This window comes from Macrosteles quadrilineatus, unplaced genomic scaffold (genome assembly GCF_028750875.1).
Source record: "Macrosteles quadrilineatus isolate MER2022 unplaced genomic scaffold, UCM_ALF_1.0 Scaffold_1__1_contigs__length_201487025, whole genome shotgun sequence".
Classification (NCBI taxonomy): domain Eukaryota; kingdom Metazoa; phylum Arthropoda; class Insecta; order Hemiptera; family Cicadellidae; genus Macrosteles; species Macrosteles quadrilineatus.
Genome location: NW_026542594.1, coordinates 43,583,019 through 43,608,169, shown reverse-complemented (window position 1 = coordinate 43,608,169; position 25,151 = coordinate 43,583,019). Strand labels below are relative to the sequence as shown.

Genomic DNA, 25,151 nt, shown 5'->3' with positions numbered 1-25,151 from the left:
AGTTTAACAAATATCACTAAAAACTTTCTCATTTAAAGGGCTTTCCAATGGTCTATAATAGTTTTTACCTTCGGTAAATTATGCAACTCGCTTCCGCTCGTTGCACAACATTCACCTGCGTGATGTAAAAACGCTCTTACTACACTTGTAAGGTAAATAGCTATTACAGCATTTCACAAATATTAGAACAGACTCAGTATAATAGATCATAATAAACATAAACAAATGGAGTAACTGATGAAATATAACATTAACATATGGTTTGACAGCTCCATTTAAGTAATGTTAAATAATGTTTACATTCGGGCTAGTGACATCATTATTTTAAATTTATAATCCTTACCCTCTCTGTTCTAATATTCGTGCAGTATTTAATATGTTTGAACCAGCTGTGTGGACTTGTGAAATCAAAACTCATTTGCCAGTTAGTTCTGCTTGTTTATATTTTTAAACTTTGTAGGTTTGTTCTTTGTTACCATGGATACCATCAATCAATATTTACTTTTAAATCTCTCACCTCAAATTGTTGAAAGCCCACTGGGCAGAGCCCTAGGACAATATCGAAGCGGGTATAGTTCTATATGTATCCTCGGAACTGTAGCTTCATGTGTGTGCAATTTGAGCCCAGTCGGTTCAGTAGTTTTTGCGTTATTGAGTAGCAGACACACACAAACACACACCATCTCATTTTTACTTTCTCCCCCTATACCATAGTATATGGAGAAAGTATTGTTTTCGTCAAAATTTTCGAGTTTGAGTTTTGAGTGAATATATTCGTTTTGGGTCCCCCTTGACCCAAAAAAGTGGTTTTCGAAGTGATGTCTGTGTGTGTGTGTGTGTGTGTGTGTCTGTGTGTCTGGATGTGTACAGAGCTAGAGACATAAAGTAAGTACCTGTGGTCCGATTTCGATGAAATTTGGTATGTAGGTTCTAATCCATGGTATCTCCAGGCGTTTTTTTCATTTTTTTGAAATTTTGATTTTTAATGGGGATTTTCCCATAAAAACCCAAAAAAAACCGGAAAAATCTAATTTTCTCAAAAATGGCCCGAACGATTTTGATAAAAATTTTGTATGTTGTAGCCCTTTAAATCCTGAACAAACTGGTGAAAATCCCATTTCTCTAAAAATTACGGTTCAAAAGTTATGGCAAATTATGTTATTTTTCCATAAAAAAAACCCCATTAAGTAACGAAAAATAGGATTTTAGAAAAAAATCCGGTTTTTATTCAACATAGTATGTTATGGTCCTTACAATTTTATAGTTTTTTCAATTTTTTAGAAATTTTGATTTTTAATGGGTATTTTCCCATAAATCCCCATAAAATAACGGAAAAATTAGATTTTCCCAAAAACGGCCCGAACGATTTTCATAAAAATTTAGTATGTTATGGTCCTTTATATGCTGAACAAAATGGTGCAAATCCCATTTGTGTAAAAATTACGGTTTAAAAGTTATTTTAAATTATGTTATTTTCCCATAAAACCCCATAAAATAACGGAAAAATCTGATTTTTCCAAAAATGGTTTGAACGATTTTGATAAAAATTTAGTATGTTATAGACCTTTAAATTCTGAACAAAATTGTACAAATCCCATTTCCGTATATTTACTTTCACTGCTTACACATGATAAAGGTTGTTGACAAACTTATGGGAGAAAGTATGTGTCAGAATGCTGATACCGTTTATTATATATTAGTATAGATAATACATTTTACCTAGGGTTGCTTTCAGAGAGGTGAAAGCCAGTTGAGCGGAACAAACGTGATTTGATATTTGTATAAGTAACTAAATGTAAAAAAGTCAATAGATTTATTTACTAATGCTGGTTTTATTGATTTACATTATAATAATTCAAATTTACCTCTTCCAGAAGTGCATTATGGTAGTTTTGACCAGGAAAATATTACAGTAGTTGGAATCTGATACTAACATCCAAAAAGGGCATTAAAGTATAAAAAAGAGAAAGGAAATTTATCATTCAAATTCAACTGTAGCCTACAACAAAAACATTGGACTTCATTTTTCACCCTTACAATTGGTTAAAATATTTAAGCATAAAAAACAGTAATTAAAAAACGAGTATTGTATAACAACAGGAGAGGAAATTTGACATTTAAATTCAACTGTGCAACATAAACATTGGTCTTCATTTCAACCCTTGCAATCGGTTAAACTCAGCTTTCTTTGCTGGAAATAATTTATGATTGTTAATACCACTTGATGGAGGACATGATTGTAATGTAACTAGAATGTAGAGGTCTTCTGCCATTATTAGGACGATTTAGCGACGGCATTTTAATACTCAATACTGGCCTTAATAATACCATTGGCCATTGGATACAGAAGATTTTGATAAAAAAAGCTGGCTACAAATTTAACATGGGGATGGAATGTCTAGTTGTATTGATGATATAGTCAAAGATAAAACATAGGCCTACGAAAAATGTAGGGCTATTTTAATGTAAGACTCAAATGTAAAACACCTTTAAAAGACTCAAATGAACTGAATTATCAGTCATGTATTTCAATGTGTAAAAACGTAAAAACTGCAAAAAGACTTACTTATTGAACAATAAAATAAGATGGCTGAAATGTAGGCCTAAACATAAGTAATAAGTAAATATCGCATTCAGCTGATTTAAGTGAAAACAGAATAATAATAAGTAGGGAAGACATGCCTTAAATATACAATGTAGATAATATAATTAAAAAATTAGAAGCCTACTTCTGGACAGGCCTAGACAATTATCCATACCGTGGTTAAAAGTGTACTTCTATAAGCCCAGGTTTACTTATTACGGTTGTAACTGGACGTATGTATAGTCCGTGGCTTGGCAATCAAATAACGGTATTTATATAGGATAGGCTACTACTGTTATCAACATTTGAAATTACTAAATTGTTACCAAATTACTGTTTCACAAAATGCAGATTCCATTTTCAGCCGAGCCATTAAAATGAGGATTTGCCGAACAATTATTAATATTACAGAATAGTATTTAATGATATACAACTTTTCACATTTCATAAATTATATGTTAGTTTTGCTATGGTCAAAAGGCCCAAATCCAAATGTTATTTTCATTTGGTTTTTATGTAGTAATTTTCTAGAATCATTAACTTTATATAAAGTCAATGCTAGAATACTGTAGATGGTTTGTTAAGACCATATGCAAGCATTTTTGAAATCGTTTCCCCGTTTAACCAACCATTCCAAAAGATAAAAATTATATGGTGCAACACAAATAAACAACCCGATCACCTACTTATAACCTACACTTTACCTTCCTAATCTAACCTTACTTCAAAACACTCAATGTAGTCACGAATAGGCTACTCATAAACCCCGACCTACCTTCCCCACATGCCTAAATTAGATCAGTGTCCAATCTGCGTTTTATCATAAATAAACATACTCCCTTAGTAGATTTCTCATCCTAATGGAACAGCTGAAGACAATTTTATTGTTAGTTCTGTACGGTTTATGTAGAGGTCGTGTTTTTTTTACAAATCGTTTCCCGTTCATACAGACATTTAAAACCTCGTTTAACCAAATAATACGATCTAATCATAAACAATAAATTGTCCCCTAGTTATTTAACCAAACAGTAAAGCACAAATCAAGAAATTAACCCTAAAATAATAGAAACAAAATTTCGTCGACACTAGCGCCTAGTGTGGCGTACATGAACTAGACATGAAAAACGAGCTTCAAAATTTATAATGGGATGAGAAGTCTACTTGTGTTGGTTAGTCTATGGTTTTATTTAAGTGTAATAACTTACTGCACCGTCGATGTAATTCAACATAATATAACCTGTGAGGTATTCGGTATTATCGGATTAAATATCGATTTCGATGCGGTTCGATATATCGCTTATTAAATCCTGATTTCTAACATTGGCTGTTTCTAATCAGCTGGCAACACATACATATAGGTTCCCAAGAAAGTAGTCACCGGTCCGTATCCCTCCGCTCCTTGTTTATGCTCCGCGCATTGAGAAAGTAGTTCCGTATATTTTCTCGATTTGCAGTGAATTCCGCGCCTAAAAAAATGTTTTAACGGTATTTTCTTATTTATTAAGATCATAGGAATTGTTTAAAAACGTTTAAAAGAAAAGTCTAGAAAGTTCAGAGATACCTTATGATTCTCTTGTTTACATTTCTTGTAAACAAAAAACCTGTCATGGCTACTTTAGTCACATAAGCCTAATGTTAAAAATTTGAAATTTTAAGTTCGTTTTAAATTGCATTAGCATTATCTAATTGAAATTTGTTTGTTTAAAAAAAAATCTTAAAATTAGTCTAAGTAATTTTGTTAAGTTTGACTGAAATGCGTTCAGCCGTTATTGAGTGATGTTTCTCTATGTGTTGCATTGAAGTTGATCCCAAAGAGCTTCGCTCGCTCCGCTCAATAATTTTTCCCCCAATTTTTATTTAATTTATATAAATGTCATCATATTTACTTATCGTTTAATTTAAAACAGATTGTAAATAAAACTTTGCAAAAAAAAATTATTTAATTATTTGTAATCATTAGGTAATAATCAACCATCAATTATAAATTAAATGAAATAGTAACAGCTGACACATTATTATTTTCTAAGTTAAAGTTCTTGCACTTCACATTTTTTTACTTGCCTTTTATTTTCATAATTTGAGTATTTACTTGAACAGAAGTGAATAAGCATGAGTATTTACTTGTACTTCTAAAAAGCCTTTCCAAGGAAGTATATACCCTCAGAAACCTATAAATTTGGTGTGAATAAACACCAGCAAATACTTGCCTAAAGAGTAAATACTTGTTTTTCAACTAGTTATCAGTAACCCATGCTTGTTTAAATTTACTTGTTGATAAATGCATGTAACACATTCAGTATAGTGTAATACACTTATTTAAATTATGTATGACTCTAGTGATTTCCGCAAAATAGTGCTTGGGTTGAAGATGGAACCTTTGTGGTATTCCTTCGTTATGTTCAAGCTATTTGTTAATGAAAATCCATCCACAAGTCTCAATAATGCAAAACCTTCACATTTTACATGTTTAAATGAAGGCCTTAGACCTTCAATAATATAATATATATATTTATCATATATAGCCTATAATATATATATACTTGTACTGTATAATGTTTACTTTAAAATGTAGTACATACTTGCAAGTACACCCTCATATCCGATAGGTCAGTGAGTATACCATCTCATTTAGGAAGTATTTACTTGCAAGTAAAGAGTCGCTTTTATTCACAAGAGATTACTTGAACGACTTGTATTCACTCGGCCCAGTGGTATGCTAGTGAAATCTTTTACTGAAATAAAAGTTTTTGAACTTGAACACACACACTGACATCCCAGATATTTTCACAGAGATACTGGTACCTACAAACTTAAACGTAGACCCATGCTGAGTAACTTGTGACACTGACAAACAAACAAAATAAACAAGTAGGCCTATAGAAAATTCACAATAAGATATTTCTCATTTAAAATAGCAAAATTGTTATGTTCATTTTGTTGTTACAGTTTCCAATATGAAGAAAATATGTTGTAAATAAATGTAAATATTATTTGTGTGTGTGAGTGTGTATCAATATATGTGTTAAATTGTTACATTTTAAGAAAAATTTATTTTGAAGACCAGGAATTTTAACACGAGGTATGTTACTAGTTTTAAAATGTTCACAGCTGAAAATAGGCCTAACTGTAAGCTATAATTTAGAACGACATGGAATTAAACTTTTTCTTTCTATACTTTTGTTATTTAAACAGTGTAAACAACAATTAATAATAGTTAGGATTTTTATGTAATTCATCTTTATTTGGACTTATATAGCTTTTTGTAATTTTTAATAATTATTCTAGAAATAATTTTCAATTAACATATTTAGACTTATATTTAACATTAAACGGCTACTGTACTTTGTTCCCGCGTAATTTAAAACAGGCTCGGTGATGACAGAAACGTGCGATCAGATGTTCAGTTCGGATTTCAATTCCGTTGTTCCGCTGTCCCGTTTCTAGACAGACGAAGGTGGGCGGTGACGGTCTGACGGCAAGGTCTCGTACTCGTGGTCTTTGACACTAAGTTAAGTTGTTGTTGTTGGTTGTTGTTTTGTTGCAATTGCAATTAGTTTACAACTTACAAGGTGAAGCTGAAGCTAGTAAGATTATGAATTTTGTTCCCAGGTTCGTATTTCGATTTCATCCCCAAATATGCAAAACGAGGGTTTTGAGTAACGCACTGTATTTGTCGAAACCAATGAGTTTTTCAACTAAATATGGGAAGCTGATAAATGATAATGTGTCAGGAGCATTTTATTTACCTATTGGAGATGGAACTGGTAAGCAAACAGCAGATATCTTATAGGGTAGGTAACTCAACTCAAAATACAGTACATTTAGTATTGTAATTACATATATTTCATCATACATTTTTAAGAACAAGGGGTTTATTCAGGTGATTTTCAAATTGCCGAATCAGAGTTAGCTAATAAGTTCACTTCCTTACTTGACTGATTGCAAACAAGTTAGAGGTACAGTTTCTTACCTGGGCTATGCTATGCTGGGCTGGGCTATTTATTGATTGAAACTAGGCTATTGATTTGATAAGTAAGTTAAACCATAATGTGATTTTTCACTATCAGCAAGTTTGGTTGGTTAGGTTAGGTTATGATAGTTTAATTTAACACGTTCGCGGTGGCACGTCAAATGGCGGGCGTTTCCCTAGTGCGGCGCAGCCCTCAGTGTCGAACAAACCTGATTGCCGCGTGTGATTGGCTTTCCAATTTCGGTCTGACAAATAGTAAATAACGTGCGAGGATGTCCTGCTTTACAACGAGAGTCGACGTAGTTCGCTAAACATCCACAGATAGCAGCACTGCTTGGAACGTAGCCGGTCCCATTGGAATTGTATTGCCAAATGGAGGGATAAAAACATGACACAAAGTCGATTTTGAGATTGCCAGACGGGGATTTTACGAGGAAATTTACTAGGTACCAACCTACAACACAACAAAATACAGTATATACTATTGAGCAGTGCTGTGCGAGGTTTCAAGTTTCTAGCTCTAATCCTGGCTTAAAAATAAATCATTTCGTACTGCTATGCAGCTTATGGGAGCTATCGCACCCACCAGGATGGCATTACCAGGATGGCGGCGATTGCTTCCATGCCGCAGCGAACGTGTTTTAATGATAGATATATTTAAAAATATCGATTCAATATTTTCAATCCGATAGTTTCAATCGATATTAGCATAGCCCAGTTAAGAAACTGTACCTCAAGTTAGCTCTGCTCTAGGCATACATCACCCAGGTCATTCACTAGCGTCTCAGTGGGCTAGTAAAGGAACAATCCGATATAAACAAACGAGGTAGGCCTAATTATAGATGAGGGTGACCAAGTGTTCTATAGTAAGTTATACAGACTGTCCCAAAAGTCCCGGACCGGTTTAATATTTTCTAAACGTCAACAGATAAATCAATAAGATTTTGCACATCAACACCACACTTAAAAATCTACTTTTTTAAGGGACTATCAATTTTCTGTCATATCTTGGGGACGTCCCGCAAGGAGTCAGAAGGAAATCTTAAATAGAAGCATAGGTTGACATGCACATCAAATTAAAGACCTTTACTAGTAAATTACAATGCCGTAAATTCAAGCTCAAAAGAACGCCTGAGTAAGAAATGGCAGCCGTTCAAAGATTTCTTGAACCAGCCATTTTGAATCTTTGAAGAACTGCCATTTTTTACTCAGGCGTTCTTTTGAGCTTGAATTTACGGCATTGTAATCTACTAGTGAAGACCTTTAATTTTATGTGCATATCGACCTATGCTTACGTTAACAATTTTTTCCCGATTCCTAGGGCTGTGCCCCCAAATGCAAATTAAATGAATCTTTGAACCACTGCCATTCTTGACTTGGTTGTCCGTTTGAGTTCAAATTTGCGGCATTATATTCTGCTAGTAAAGACCTTTAATTTTATGTACATGTCAACCTATGCTTCTATTTAAGATTTCCTTCTGACTCCTTGCGGGAGTTCCCCATGATGTGATAAAAAATTGATATTTCCTTAAAAAAGTATATTTTTAGGTGTGGTGTTGATGTACCAAATCTTATTGATTTATCTGTTGTCGTTTAGAAAATATTTAACCGGTCCGGGACTTTTGGGACAGTCTGTATATCATTAGAAACTAGATTTTTACCTGTTTCTAAAATTTAGGTAAAAATTTAGGACCCAGACCCCAGCTTAAAAACACTTTCTGAAGTGTAAACAGTTTATAAAATGAAGTTTTGGAGGATAATAATTGGGGGAAAAGCAATTCCAGTCCCAAATATTGACTGGAATTTAATGAAACCGACCCTAACAACAGTTCCTCCAAAACCTCAATATACACAAATTTTAGACAATTCCACACTTCAAGCATGTTGGATTCACTATATCGACGTGAAAAATTCACAAGGAATATGCACTCGACATATAATTTACTGCTGTCTCACTCAAAGATAACCAAAATCGGCACCCACGGCACCATGTCTTTGGTTTGCCAATAGCCAACCAGCAACTAGCCTACAACGAAAATTAAAATCAATTCGTCCAACAAATACATATTGAAAGGTATCCGCATATTTCACCACGAATCACCCCGTTTTCTAAATAATGTCCTAACGCAATTTTCCAACACAAACAGAATGAAAATTAATCACAAATTTGAGCTACGTCCTACTTTGTCACTACTTCACTTTGAACTAACAACAGGAGTCATGGAGACAGTTATAAACAAACAACTGACGAAGAAACCACCAGCCAATCAGAGAACTGCACGATTACGTATCACCACTCACCAGCTGTTTCACAATGGAGGTACTGAATTAAAAGTAAATATTAAATTTATGCTACCGGTAATGGTGGTAATTTTTTTTTAAAGAGGACATAGTTGAATAAGGCAATCAAAAAGCGTGCTACAAAAGTTAATAATAAAATCAAAATAAATAACACTTGATTGTACTCACGAAATTAATGCTGAAGAGGATAAAGCTGTCCAGCAGCTTTAAAAAAATGGTGCATCCTCTCCAGTGGTGGATAGCGTTGCTTGAATTGATATTCCGCCAAATAGCCGAAGAAGTGTTTTTTTAAATTCCATAACGAGGGATTGTGGCCCGAACCTCTCTCCAAACCCGCTCTATGTTATTTGTGTGGGCGCCGGTCTCTAGGTCCTTAACCCTTTCCACTCAGATTAACGGGAGGCCCATTTACTCACCAGCTCCATTTAATTTTAGCCAAATTTGCACACTTCATTTATTTGCCAAAAAAACAAATACTGTCTTTATTTGTAGAATGCTGGTAATTTTTTTCCTAATTCTGTATGAACCAAAGATCATATTTAGGATATAGAAACCAGTATATATATTTAAAAAATTTATTATACATTACTCATAAAAAAAAAATTTTTTTGGAGAAAATAAAAAAATTGGAATAACAAGATTTTTTACAATTTTTTTATAGAAATAAGAGTATAAAAGTGTTTTATTTACATTGTGTATGTCCTTATATATATATTGAAGTGATTTACATAGCTAAAAGACACAATTTTATGCGGAAAAAAATATATTGAAAAATATGAATTTTTGCTAAAAAAAAGTTTTTGTGAAAATATCAGTTTTTGTAGCGACTAATATCTTTTTAGGCAATATTAATTTTGCTGTTGCTTAGAAACCAAATATTTATGATGTAAAGAGAAAAAGTATTTTTTCTTCAAAACTGTATTAGCTGAAAAACATAAATAAAACAAGAACTAGGCCTAAATATTTTATCTCGCTTGTACGCTACTCCGCTTCAATCACAAACAAGAATAGGCCTAAAATAATAATAACATAAAATAAACACAAGTTATATAAGAATTTAAACAATGTTTTTGTCAAAGAACTAGACATACCTCATTACATCTTATAGTTTTTCAGGGTATGGTAGCGTTCAAAGCACTGCCCTGGGTGAAGGCCTGGTTTTCTTGCACATGTAGCACAGAAATACACGGTTTCTCTTCTCTGTCCAGCTTTCCTGTTGCTGCAAACAGCACAGTCCTTGCTGTTGCTTTTTTCATTGGCATAAATAAAATGAGGTTTTTTATCTAGCCTATCTTCTTGGTCAGCTGAAGAAGGACGACCTCGCTGTGAATAAGATTTGTTACGTACACCAGAAACAAGTTCAGTAATCAGCATTTCCCTAAATCTCTTCGAATCAATGGGAGTTTTCCCCTTATTCTGTAAGTCCATGTTGTATAGCAGGAGGCTGTTGACGACACATACTTCCATAAGCCAGAACCACAGTTTTCTCCACCACACTTTAGATTTCCGAACAAACATGTAGGACGAAATGTAATGGTCGGCAGTGTCGACTCCTCCCATTCTCTCGTTGTAATCGCATACAACAACTGGTTTGGACACAATTTCATCTTCTTTTCTTCCCTTCTCTCTTCTTTTTACTAATTGCATATCCGAGTTATGATACGAACTCATCATAATTACGTGTCTTTGGTCCCGCCACACCAACACCAAGACATTGTCTTTGTGACGGTAGGCTGCTGTCTCATGTTTCTTCAAAAGACCCTTTAGCCTTTTCTTATTTACATTACTGGGATTACCTTGACGATTTGAATTAACTGTACCAGTGAGATGCATTTTCATCTTTAGCAACTCTTGAGCTAATGACAAACTTGTATACAATCGGTCAGTATATATGTGGAAACCGCAATCTGGCCCACATACTTGCCTCACTCTTAGTGCCAACAGCAAAACAATTCTGGTAGTGAATTGCAGGTCAGGGTAAGGTAATATCTGCGATGTAGCTGAGCCATAGTATGGCTCAAACGTGAAAATGTATCCTGACCTGGCATCAGATACAACAAAAACCTTTAGACCCCATTTAATTGGTTTTTTGGGGTTGTATTGCTTGAAGTACACTTTTCCTTTGAACGAAATTGTACTTTCATCCATAGAAAGCTCATATGGAGGGACAAAGTATTCTGTAAACTTAGTCTGAAGGTAAGCAATTATATTTTTTAGCTTGTCCCCTCGTGATCGGGCTGCTGGTTGGGTACCACCAGTACTCGAACAGTGTAAAGTCCAAAATATTTGAAAAAATCTTGTTCTTGAAAATACACGGCTAAAGAATGGCTGATTATAAAGCCAATCTTGTGCAAAGTAGTCTTGCAGCGAGGGTTTAGTATTGAGTCCCATGTTTAGAACCACTCCGATGAATGCTCGTATCTCCTCTAACGTTACATCCGTCCACGAGTGCCAGATTGAATTTTTTTGCAACGGCCTCTTATTAGAAATGACAACCTTAGCATGTTTATTTGTCTCAGTAACAATAGTTTCTAAAAGTTCATCTGTCATAAACAATTGAAAAAACTGTAATGGGCTATTAGGTTTGTAGCCTATTGGGGGTTTGTAGCCAGATTCCAAAGTGTAAGGGAAGTGGGGGAAATCTTGGTCAGTATTTGTGTAAGTCCTATAGTTATGATCTTCATTAGGCTTGTTCTTGGTTTGGATAGGCCTAGGCCGAGCCTTTTTACCCTGTGTGCTAAGACTAGACTTCTTTTTGGTTTTTGAGACTTTAGTTTTTCTCGATCCACGCAAATGTCTACCTGTTGTAAGTTTGGTTGATTGTGAAGAAGGTCCTGATTCAGTACAAACTGGGATAGAGCTAGGTCTCGGTCTGTCAAGTTTTAGTCTTTTTGATTGACTCAAAATATTGGAACAGCTTGGTTCAGTAATTACAGGTAATTCGGTAGGCCCACCGATACTTACATTATGTATTCCCGGTATTTCATCTAATGTCCCAAAGTTTACATCATCTTGTTGAAAAAATTGATCATCAATAGGCCTATGTTCAACAGGCAAATCGGTACTTACATTATGTATTCCAGGTATGTCATCTAATGTCCCAAAGTTAACATCATCTTGAAGATAAAATGGATCAATATGTTCAATCGGCAAATCGGGATCACTATTATTATCACCATCTTCATCACTATTTTCGTCGTCGTCTAATTCTGGATCGGTTGGATCTGAACTGCTATTTGATAATAAATCGTCTTCAAATAACAAACCAGCTATATCAGAATCACTTATATTACTTGTTCCATCAGCAATTTTGCGATTTAGCAACGAATCATCGCCGTCTTCATCCATTTTATGGGCTTACGTAACAAGAACTAACTAACTCAAATCATAACAGTTCAGTCAAACACGAAAATAAACAACTAACTGAAAATATCTGATTGTATGTAAACAATAATAAAAAGTAAAAGTAAAGCACGCAATTCGATAATAACACTCCAACTACATACGGCAGTAAACAAACCAAGCAACATTTAGTAAACAGCTGCCGTGCAGTCAGTCAGCTGCCGCTACAGACAGCAGTTCAGTTAACGAGTGAAGACGACTGACATAAGCTCTAAGATTTAATATTGAGCATTGAATATTTGTTCAAACGGTTCTGAAAAAATTCCCCAGATGGCAGCAGATGTCAAACATCAACCCTAGCGGCGAAATAAATAACTACGTATGTCCAAATAAAAGTACAGTACGTTGTCATAGCGACGGCGGGCCTAGCCCGACATTAGAGTTCGTGCGGCCATGACGCACGGCGGGGCTCCCCCGCCGCTTGAGCGGAAAGGGTTAAAGTTGAGAGAGTGGTTCACTTTGAGATGATTGAACCCTTCCTGGGACAAACAATCATAGGCTTTCCAGCAGTCGCTGACGATGGTTGTCCCAGGATGGATCCACTCTCGTATTAACGCCAGTAGTGTAGCAGAGTCTCATGTTTCGACAGGAACGAGGAAAGTCTTTTTCGTTTCCATGTCGATCCCCCCGAACACCCACTGACCCTCGATGGCACGTCCACTATTAAATTTTCGTTTCCCGAACTTAGCTTCATCAATTTGAACGATTGCCAGCGGTCCTCCTATCTTTTCGGAGCGATCTACCATGTGGTTAATGTAAACCTCTCTCGTGAACGAGTACCAATCAACGATGGTTGCGCTCGATAGTCCCATTTCACGAATATAAAGTCCTGACGAGGTGGTCTTAGATGGGGAAGGGTTGAACATAGCAAAAAAATCTGCTCATCAGATAATTTGCTCTTCTCCAAAAAAGAGTTAAACTTAAGTTTTAAACCAACCAAACCAACCAAACATGCTGTATGATTTCCAGAGGAAAGAATAATGGTTTATTATGAAATGAAACTGTTCTAAACTAACCAAACCAACCAAACTTGCTGTATGAGTTCATGAGAAAAAAATAATTGTTAATTATGAAATGAAACTGTTCTAAACTAACCAAACCAACCAAACTTGCTGTATGAGTTCATGAGAAAAAAAATAATTGTTAATTATGAAATGAAACTGTTCTAAACTAACCAAACCAAACATGCTGTATGATTTCCAGAGGAAAGAATAATTTTTCATTATAAAATGAAACTGTTCTAAACTAACTAAACTAACCAAACTTGCTGTATGATTTCAAGAGGAAAGAATAATGGTTTATTATGAAATGAAACCAGTGGCGGTTCCAAGGGGGGGGGGGGCTACAGGGGCTAAAGCTCCCCCCCTTGGACCCTGGAAAAATAAATTTAAACATACATTTTGTCCTTAACACAATGTCATAAAATGGACATCAATGTAGTTTTTATTAAACTTAATAAGCGATGACAGGAGTAGTATTAAGTTCCACATAGATAAACTTTGTGGACAATATAGCACAGCTAATAAAACAATATTACAATTTTTACAGCAGTCAGCTGTTGCGAGGACGGGGAAACAGCTGATTTCCTGATGTTCCATAGTTAGTTGTCAAATTGTCTGCTAGCTAACTAACTTTACATGGGCATCAATCAGCAATCTCAGCGGCAGCACCAGTATAGTCTATTACCATTGAATATACAAACACTAGTGTTAAAGTTTATATAGTCAATGCTATTACTGAATTCGATACTATACAATTGTGACAGATCTATGAAATGGAGAAAAACGTATAAGGTTAAAAAAGTGTCTACTTGCTTTCATATATAACAGGTGAAATGGATGGTTTTAGGACAATTGGGCATAGTTCTAGACGTTAGAAATGGCTTTATAAAGTCACCAAACTGCTTTTAGGTGATATGGCTTCGTAATCTACAATAGGCCTATGTTTTGAAATTCATGAACGCAAGTTCACCATAGTTTGATTTTTAAAATGTCTACTTGCTCATGACAAAGACAAAAATAACAGGTGAAATGGGAGGTTTTAGGACAGTTGGACACAGATATAGACATTAATAATGGCTTTAGAAAGTTAGTAAACAGCTTTTAGGGAAATATGGCCGTAGCCTACAATATGTTTTGAGATTTATAAATGCAATCGTCATAGTTAGTTTTAAAGATTTCTACTTATTCATGACAAATAAATGGTGAAACCGGAGGTTTTGCACACAGTTCTAGGCGTTCAAACTGGTTGTAGAAAGTCACCCAACGGCTTTTAGGAGGATATGGCCGTAGTCTACAGTGTGTTTTGAAATTCATGAATGCAAACGTCATAGTTTAATTTATTTTTAAATGTCTATTTTCTCATGACAAACAACAAGTGAAATGGGAGTTTATGGACGATTGGGCACGGTTTTAGGTGTTAAAAATGGCTTTAAACAACCACCAAACGGCTTAGAAAATTCTCGGACCCCCCTGCTTTGTTGTGGGGTGCTCCACACCCCCCAAGCCCCCCGGTAGCCCCCCCATTGACGAGGTCCTAGAACCGCCACTGAATGAAACTGTTTTAAACTAACCAAACCAACCAAACATGCTGTATGATTTCCAAAGGAAAGAATAATGGTTTATTATGAAATGAAACTGTTCTAAACTAACCAAACCAACCAAACTTGCTGTATGAGTTCATGAGAAAAAAATAATTGTTAATTATGAAATGAAACTGTTCTAAACTAACCAAACCAACCAAGATTGCTGTATGAGTTCATGAGAAAAAAATAATTGTTAATTATGAAATGAAACTGTTCTAAACTAACCAAACCAACCAAACTTGCTGTATGATTTCCAAAGGAAAGAATAATGGTTTATTATGAAATGAAACTGTTCTAAACTAACCAAACCAACCAAACTTGCTGTATGATTTCATGAGGAAAAAATTATTGTTCATTATGAAATGAAACTGTTCTAAACTAACCAAACCAACCAAACTTGTTGTATGATTTCATAAATCGGTTTTATAAGAGAACTCGTTACCAGATATACGACCAAACATTAAAGTACAAACCATGAAACTAAATAACAAAAAAATAAATAACCCTATGAATAAATCAGATTCTTTAGATACCAGCGCACCCAGTGTCACCAACATGAACTACTGTAAACACGATAAACGAGTTACAACTTGGGTTGGTTAATTCCATAGATATGTTTATTTATCTATTAATTCCATACTCATTGAGGAGTTTGTTTTCTCTATGTATTCGTAACATATGTCTGCAGAAATATCGATATAGATTCGGTTCGATATATCGTGTCTAAATATTTTTATTTTTCATGGAAATAGGTTATGATCTGTTTATGTTTATGTTAATGAACTTGAATAAATATAAAACTATCAATATTCAAACAAAAGAAGACTGAAAACTTAACTTCACGTTTTTAGAGGTAACTTAAGGATAGGCTATTCACACAGGTGATAGATGTTGCACCACTTTTTATTGACCTATTTAAATATTTTTAAAGCCATTTTTTGACTAAATATGTAGGATAAAATAAACAAACAACTTTATTTTTACTTTGTTATTGTTTTTATTTATATCATATGGTACAATACAATTATGATGGTCTTCCTGTCTCTGTAGGCTCTGCTCGTCGTCGTCGGCGGCAAGGGAAAGTATGCACCCATTGATACCGACTAATTTCCCATTCTTGCTGGGGTATTACTTATAAATTACCCTTTTACCCGTCGAATTACCCTATTCTCCCCATAATTAACCACGTTTTATCTCCCCCACCCTAAACCCAGAATTCCCACCGGCCCCCTAGTGAGTTGGGATTATTGTTTATATATTTAATTAATAATAAAAGGAGGTCTTGGCGCCAAAAAATTCTTTAATAAAGTTGTATTATTGATGTCCTAGAATAGATTGAAAGTGATTTTAGAACGTTTAAGCTGGGGTCTGTGTCCTAAATAAGTATCGAAATTTATTTTAATGTTTTCTTAGGTACGTTGAATATCTTATTATGTGCAGTTTCTCACAACAAGAGAAAAAGTCTCTTTGCAGTCAACACCATACTTTTGTACTTTGTGGTTGGCTGACCAGGATTTGCTTTTCAAATAATATAAATCTAAGACTTACCGTCTTGAAGCAATCCAATTTTTGTACTCAGTGTACAGCTGTTTCGGCTTTATAAAGCCATCTTCAGCACATTCTTCTAGAGGTAAATTCATTATAAATATGCAAACATTCTGGTTCTTGTCAACTTTTTACAATACATTTTACACAACACAAAAGACGAAAACATAAACTTTGGCAGGCCTACCCTACTTGTATGTCGCGACATAACCTCACTTTTAAAAAGTACTCCAGAAGCTTTAAGAAAATCTTCTGGCTCATTGTTTACAAATTCACATCCATTATCAGTACGGAGTTTCTTCAATCTTTTTCCAGTCTCATTTTCTACAAGCAATTTCCATTCTTTAATTTTGGAAACAATTTCATTCTTTTGTTTCAAAAAGTAGCCGAATGTCTTTCTTGAAAAATCATCAGTGAGAGTTAGTAAATATTGAGCTCCTCCATGCGAACTAACATTCACTGGGCCGCATAAGTCGGAATGTACTAATCCTAAAATTTCTGCAGCGCGAGTTCCCTTCTTCTTTTTAGAATAAGGAGTTGTAGTATGCTTACCTTTTATGCAAGAAATACAGGGTGAACCTTGACCAGAATATGACATACCAGTTGACATTTTGTCCTTCAATAATTTCATGGATTTCCGACTTAAATGAGCAAGACGACGGTGCCATAGATCTTCTGTGTCTTTACTATTTCCTGCAAAGTTGCTTGACATTTAGTTATCAGGACCAATGTCCAACTTGTAAAGACCCTCCACATTTGTGGCATGAGCGAAAGGCTGACCCAATACATTAAAGTCCTCCTGTTTGTATACATCACACCCGTCTTCAGAAAAAAACCATTGTTAGACCTTTATTTAGCATTTGACTAACAGAAAGCAAATTTAAACTTAATCTAGTGTACATGTTGCTCGAATTCGAGCAATTGTAAAGTACCTATTACAGGATTTGCAAACCAATAACAATCATACTTAGCTATCAACATTTCAACAAAACCACACCTACCTTCCCTGTAGCAGCAAACTTAAGTACTCATATTAAAATTAACTTAATGTTATTGAAATAGGAAAAAAATGACCATTTTAAGGGAATATTAATCTTTGTATTAATTAAGCCAGGTAAATGGAAATTCGCTTAGTCTGAAGGTATGTTGCGGATACACAATTTTAATAACAGCAAAGATTGAAGAATCTTATTACTTATATCCATGAATTTATCTAACAATTATTTCCTGTAAAATATTATTACAGCAGTTCAAAAATATTGAAACAAACTCGATCAACAAATAATGTTGAAAGAATTCCATACTAATGACATTAACATATAGTTTGACAGTTACATTTAATCTATGTTAAATGTTTACATTCGGGCATAGACAAAAATGATACGGGCGAGTGACAAATTTGATTAATGTTTATGATCCCTACCGTTCCTGTTCTAATAATCATGCAGTATTGAATATGTTTGAACCAGCTGTGTGAAATTGTGAAATCAAAATTAATTTGACAGTTAGTTCTGCTTGTTTACATTTTTAAATTTTGTAGGTTTGTTCTTTGTTACCATGGATACCATCAATAAATATTTCACTCTTAATTTCTGACAACAGCTGGAGTTCCATGACAAATTTTGTTTCCCATGTTAATCTTATGGATAGATACGAAACTTTAAAGGGCCCCAGGGCCTCACTCTCTAATTATTTCCTTAAAAAGAAAGTTTCCTGCACAACTTCACGTTACGCTCTTTCCAATGACACCAAAAACATGTCAATTGGTTCAGTAGTTTCGGAGGAGTAATTGTCACAAAAAACCTGCTTGCGTATTAAATAAGTATGAGAGGTCGTCCAGTGGTCGAAACTCGACCAAAAATATGTAATGTACTCACTTATCTATTTTCACCCCACACTGTAAATAAAACATGTGATTGGAGTTTCCTCCATTTGTTTTGATTTTCTGTTTATATTTCGTTGTTATTTCGTAACCAGCATAGCAACGCATAAGATCAATGTTAATTTTTTCAAATTTTTAAACTCATTTTTTGTGCTTATCTTTGAGCCTATTTAAATTTATAAAGGGATTCTGCACACCTACAGGAAAATAGCTTTCCAACGGTATGCGTAGATTTTCCCTACGATGCACACGAGCTGAGAATAAAGGTTTTAAAGAAACATGCTTGCCTATTAATATATAGATAGATAGATAGATTAGGTACATGGACAACATCAGTATTTTTTCTCTCATCAGAATCTATCATGACTGTTGCTTCTCCTTGACCTTTTTAGTTTCTCATTGTTCGCCACAATGACATCCATACCAGTTTTGCTATACTTTTGGTATTTTTGAAGTAAATCTCTCTGACCTGACATGTGATAGGTACAAGCTGAATCAAGATACCAGCAATCAGCACTAGTTTTGGCTGCTAATGCCGATAGAACACAACAGTCACTGCTTTCATTACTGTTATTTGATATCTGATTAGCACGTTTGTTCGGATTAATACCCTTCCCAAATTTAGACATTTTTTTTTAACAATCTGATGCTTTATGACAATAACAATCAATACAATACAATCAAACAACGTTCAATGTACGCTGAACATATATTATAAAACAATTATAATTATGACAAATTAGAAGAACGTGTCAAAATTCTAAATTATGAGAAAAATGGTGAACAAATGGATATTGAAGAAGCACTGCAAACATATCTACACTCAAAAGAACACGGCGACCAAATTCTCAATGTAATGCAAAAGCAAAAACTAAATCCATGAAATAATCAGACATATGAGGGAAGAATCACATACATTTACATGTTAAAACATACACCTAATCAATTAATCAAAATTTACTATTAATTCAAAAATATGTTATTAATTTATTCATTTTTTGTTTGCATACTCTTATACCTACACCTTTGACTAAAGTTCGGCCGCTTAGAAAACGACCTGCGCGCTAATGCTGGAGGAGGTCGCTTTCTAAGCGGCCGAACTATAGTATCTTTGACTTAGTAGTCAATGATAGTATCCCATAGTCAATGCTAATACCTTCTAATACTGTGATCATGGCCTTAGTGCCGAAATACGTATAAGTAAAAATATAAATAAATACCCCCGCCTGCGGACTAAGTGAATTTCAACTTGTCTGATTACATTTTTACTAAAATATTCCCATAAATAAGACATATATTTCCAATTTAAATAACATTAGATTTAACGAGTGCTTAGGTTTGCTGCTACGGGGAAGGTAAAAAGTGTTTTTTGACTATATGTCAATAGTATAGGATGAAATAAATAAATTTGCAAAATTTTATCAACATTATATCCATAAACAAGTAAATTACAATAGTTTTCATTTTCTCCATAAGAATAACATGGGAATTTTAAATTACACTTTTTTTAAAATTTTCTCTGTGACCGTTAGGCATACAACAGCGCTTCAATATATTAAATTATTTATTTTTAAAGCTCAACAAGAGGGTTTAGGAAGAAATTGCAGAATTTTTTAGTTTTTTGGGTAAAAAATGGGAAAAACCCATTTTTACCCCATAAACCCCTGTTCCCATGGTCCGATTATGCTGGTTCGCGAACTCGTTCGAATAAACGTAGGTTTACACGTTTGTACCAAATTTCATCAAAATCGGATCAATTTTGCTCGAGTTATCGCGCTAACGGACACATATATAAATATATATGAATTTGAACGGATGGTGTTTTTGGCCTCTGGGGACCTCAAAACGAAAAAGTAAATCAGTCCCGGGTCTAGGTCTTACCATGAGACCTACGGTAATAGCTTATTCCCTATATGGGAAATTCGCTAATATTCCCTATATGGGAAATTCGCTAAAATGAATTTCAGGGTACGGTACTCTGGTTTTTAGCGAATTTCCCTGTAGGGAAGTAGTTATTACCGTAGTACTCATGGTAAGACCTGGACCCGGGACCGATTTAATTTTTCATTTTGACGTCCCTAGAGGCCCAAAACACCATCCGTTCTAATTCATATATATATATATATGGGTCCGTTAGCGCGATAACCGATTTTGATGAAATTTGGTACAAACGTGTAAACCTACGTTTATTCGAACGAGTTCGCGATCCAGCGTAATCGGACCATGGGAACAGGGGTTTATGGGGGGTAAAATGGGGTAAAATGGGGTTTTCCCATTTTTGACCCTAAAAACTAAAAAATTTGCAATTTCTTTTTATACTGTTTTGTAGAGCTTAAAAAAAGAAATAATTTAGTATATTAAAGCGCTTTTGTATGCCTAACGGTCACGGAGAAATTCAAAAATAGTGTAATTTAAATCGGTCCCAGGCCTAGGTGTTACCACCTACGGTAATAGCTACTTCCCTATAGAGAAATTTGCTAAAATTTATTGTCCTGCATTCTAGTGAAAATTTAGAGAACTACAAAGTTCAGTTTACGGAGAACAAAATATCTCACAAATTTTGCGGTCCTAACAAGAGGTAACTTTTTTATGTTATGAAGAAATAACATAGGGTCGACAAGAGGTCCCTTTTCTGAAATTTGATTTTCATGACATGCTTCGATAAAACAATTAAATTTAAATGAAAACTACTGTGAGTTAAGACAAAAAATGGCATTGCCGTCAAAGAGGATATTATAAGCTTTCTTTTGATACCAAAATCGTTTCTTAAATACAGCATAAACTGTTATCATATATCATATATCATACATCATAATGTTATCATACGGCATAAACTGTTTTCATGCGTATTTGAAATTTTCAAAATAGTTTTTTTTCAAAATGACCCTTTTCCATAACAAAATTTCAAGGTCCTATAACTTTAACAAAAAAAAATTGTAGATGCATGGGACTTGCACTAGTACAGGTGATTCAGAATTTAATAAGGAATTCAAATATACAGGGTGAATTTTAAATGAGTTCCCCCCCTACTTTTTTCTACGTTTCTTAAGATATCATCTCCGGACCACGTCAGATCATTGTTTAGTAGTAAGTACTTCATTTTGACTGGGTATACATTTTTGGCCGCCATCTTGGATCCGCCATATTGGATACAAAGTTTTTTTTTCAAATGTAAAGGTAGAGTTGTGACCCATTATTTCAAACTAGAATTTTACCCTGATTACAATGCCGCAATTAGTTTTTAAAAATCTTGATTCGTTCTAAAGCTATGAGGACTTTTTATAACTTTAGTTTTAGCGCATTTTAACATTGTGCATTTACAAACTAAGACCATAATCTCAAAACATTGCTAGATAAAGATAAGTATACACCACCATTCATTGTCGACATATTTTCACTTGGTCATGACGGATGTAGTTTTTTCAGCCGCCATCTTGGATCCGCCATTTTGAAATGTGATCAATTAATTTAAATATGAAGGTGGTGTTGTGACCCATCATTTTGAGTTACTCTTTTATGCTGAACTCAATGCCGCAATCCGTTTTTCATTTGCATCTTTGGATTTTGAAATATTGAAATTTTAAATAAGAGTATTTTAATATTTCATCAAGAAAGCTTGATAACCAAAAACGGATTGCAGCATTGAGTCCGGTATAAAAAAGTAGTTCAAAATGATGGGTCACAACACCACCTTCATATTTAAATTAATTGATCACATTTCAAAATGGCGGCTCCAGGATGGCGGCTGAAAAAACTAAATCCATCATAACCAAGTGAAAATATGTCGACAATGAATGGTGGTGTATACTTATCTTTATCTAGCACCATTTTGAGATTATGGTCTTAGTTTGTTAATACACAATGTTAAAATGGGCTAAAAATAAAGTTATAAAAAGCCCTCATAACTTTAAAACGAATCAAGATTTTTAAAAACTAATTGCGGCATTGTAATCAGTGTAAAATTCTAGTTTGAAATAATGGGTCACAACCCTACCTTTACATTTGAAAAAAAAACTTTGTATCCAATATGGCGGATCCAAGATGGCGGCCAAAACTGTATACCCAGTCAAAATGAAGTACTTACTACTAAACAATGATCTGACGTGGTCCGGAGATGATATCTTAAGAAACGTAGAAAAAAGTAGGGGGGGAACTCATTTAAAATTCACCCTGTATATATAACTCAAACAAAAATTCATGACAAGAGGTTCCTTTTTGCTTTCCACATCACATTTATATAATTTGATTTTATATATTTTAACATAGTTTTTGACGTTACCTATTGTAATTTATTACTGAATTCTTTTGAATCTTTGAATCTTCTTATAGAAGCATCTCTAGGGGTCTAGACTTCTTAGAATTCAAAGGGGGCCAGATCACTATCATTCTAGCTTACTATTGATACAAGGGAAGAAAGAAAATCCAGTCGTTCAGCTGGCTCCTTTTTGTTTTTAGAATGTGTGTGTAAACAAACAGGCAGGCACAGCAGCCAATCAATGCTTTCCACATCACTGGTTTCTTAGAAGGGTTAGACACTTCTGTCACATTATCTCAATTGACAGAAACCTCAATTCTTCTGGTAAAAAATGTTTCAGACTACATTGTGTCATAAATTGCTGATCTTGCAGGTAGGGCGATATCTCCTAATGGTTAATGTAAAATTTTTCCAGAGATGGGTGCCATTTTGTATGAAAAACAGAAAGGTGGACTTTTAAATCTCCATCACACTGAAGTTCCTCCGCACTTGCAAAACAATGGAATTGGACATGATTTGGCCAAAGTAAGCAACAAATGATTGTTATATTTTGTGTGTTTATTACCAACACAAGTTGGCCTACCACACAATTTATTTAGAATTATTTACAAAAATAAACTCAAGAAGGTAATTTTACTAACAAGTTTAACTTGAAATTGTTAAAAATAACTTATCAAATATGCTCCCAAATCAACATCACAGATATTAGTACGGTGCAATTAGACCTAAACCGGGACATCAAAAAAAAAAGTTTCAAACCAGTGCCAAATTGTTGAGTACACTTCCCTCAATATGTAAAAAAAAAGTTACACTGATTTGAGTGCCGGGTTTGGGGGGGAGGGGTGAAAATGGGGTGAAAATAGGACTTTTTTTACTTTTTTGCAAATACCTCAAAAACGGTGCGTTTTTCTTAAAACATAATCAATTAAAAAAATAATCTACATTAAATTTTGAACAAAATGATACCATACAATACCTATCTACTATGAACGGTTTACAAACCAATACAATGCTGATTCAATGTTGTCTGGTTTTACAATTATCGCAATATAGTACAGTGCAATTAGCTTAAAAAAAGAGCAAACCAGGACATCAAAAAAAAAGTTTCAAACCAGTGCCAAATTGTTGAATACACTTCCCTCAATATGTAAAAAATTTGTTACACTGACTTGAGTGTCGGTTTTGGGGGGGAGGGGGTGAAAATATGAGTTTTTTTACTTTTTCGCAAATACCTCAAAAACGGTGCGTTTTTCTTAAAATATAACCAGTTACAAAAATAATATACATTAAATTTTGAACAAAATGTTACCATACAATACCTATCTACTATAACCGGTTCAGGTAATATTGAGGGGTAAATGTGATTTTTTTCTTAAAATTATAAAAAAGTTGTTTTTTTAATGGAGGAAGTACCAATGGACACCCATAAAAAAAGTTTCTAATGAGTGCCAAATTGTTCAATAAACCTCCCTTAATATGTGTAAAAAAGTTACACTGATTTGCGTGCCGGTCTTGGGTAGGAGGGTGTGAAAACGGGGTTGGAAATTTTATTCATAAGTAATTTTGTAAATTTTGTTAAGTAACACCTTTTATTTTCCATTTTAACACAAATATAACTACAATATAACTAAATATGACTTACCTTCCTAAAAAAGACAAACCTACCTAGATACGGGAACACGGTGAACTTTCTACCGTTTGAATTCTTAAGAAGATCGAATAAAAAATAACTGAAGTTACAACGATCTTTTGTTGTAAAATTATTGTGATCAAGGCTACGCTATTCAGGGTTGCCTCATTTTACAAATAAAAATCGTAATATTTATTTATTTTTTATTATTTTAAAAGCTAAATAAAAGTGTTACACAGACATTTTTTCATAATTAGCCATTTCTAGCAATTTCAATATTAAAAAATTAAATGGCCGCCATTTTAAAATTTTTATTGGATTAAGATAATTTTTTTCTAACGTGGGTCTATTTTATCTCAACATACATACCAAGTTTGTTAATGATCGGTTAAAAAATTCAGAGATGAAATAATGTTTTTGTGGAAAAAACAAAATGGCAAATATCTGGTTAACGAAGCGATTTTGGAAAAAATATTCTTGATTTTCTTTTTATTTTCACCCATAGAACCATTTCCTGGGGTTTGGCTGTTTACTTACAGGACTCCCTGTATACAGGATGTCTCACCTGAAGTGAACCAATAGCTAAAGCTAACTATTTTATCATGAGTTATACAGTTGACTTCTTATGGGACACTCCCCTTTATTTTTTTAGATGATTTGGAATGGTTCCCAATTTTAAAAATATGTTCGCCATTTTCCAATATGGCCGACAACTTTGTTGTTTCTTATGGAACACCCTGTAGTTTATGATTGTTTTAGAATATAAATCCAATTTAAAAACATTTTTAATTTTGACATTTTCTCTTAAAAGCTACTCGTTTAGGAGTTACAGCATGTTACACTTATGGAAGGCTTTTTGTGTACATTCCGCATCCTGTAGCTCATAAACGAGTAAGTTATTAGAGAAAATGCAAAGAACAAAAACTTTTTTATGGGTATCCATGGTTTTCCTGCATTTCAAAAACAACTTTTTAGAATTAAAAATAAAAATCACATTT

General features: G+C 34.1%; 2 protein-coding genes across 2 annotated transcripts in view; one reads left to right on the top strand and one right to left on the bottom strand.

The window, feature by feature from the left end:
• Positions 1-6,119: 6,119 nt before the first annotated feature.
• The window catches only part of LOC128982850 (tetratricopeptide repeat protein 21B-like), a 300,450-nt gene continuing 281,418 nt past the window's right edge, over positions 6,120-25,151 (top strand). Inside the window, exons 1-2 of the mRNA XM_054401889.1 lie at positions 6,120-6,348; positions 22,939-23,048. The gene's annotated coding sequence lies outside the window, so the exon portion shown is untranslated. The remainder of the gene's footprint in view (positions 6,349-22,938; positions 23,049-25,151) is intronic.
• On the bottom strand, positions 9,951-10,694 carry LOC128996452 (piggyBac transposable element-derived protein 4-like). Its single transcript, XM_054421796.1, has one exon. It carries the CDS (start codon positions 10,692-10,694, stop codon positions 9,951-9,953), a length of 744 nt encoding a protein of 247 aa, XP_054277771.1.

Excerpts from the sequence above, each read along its gene's own strand:
- LOC128996452 (XM_054421796.1), bottom strand. The coding sequence starts at position 10,694 with ATGAAAATGCATCTCACTGGTACAGTTAATTCAAATCGTCAAGGTAAT.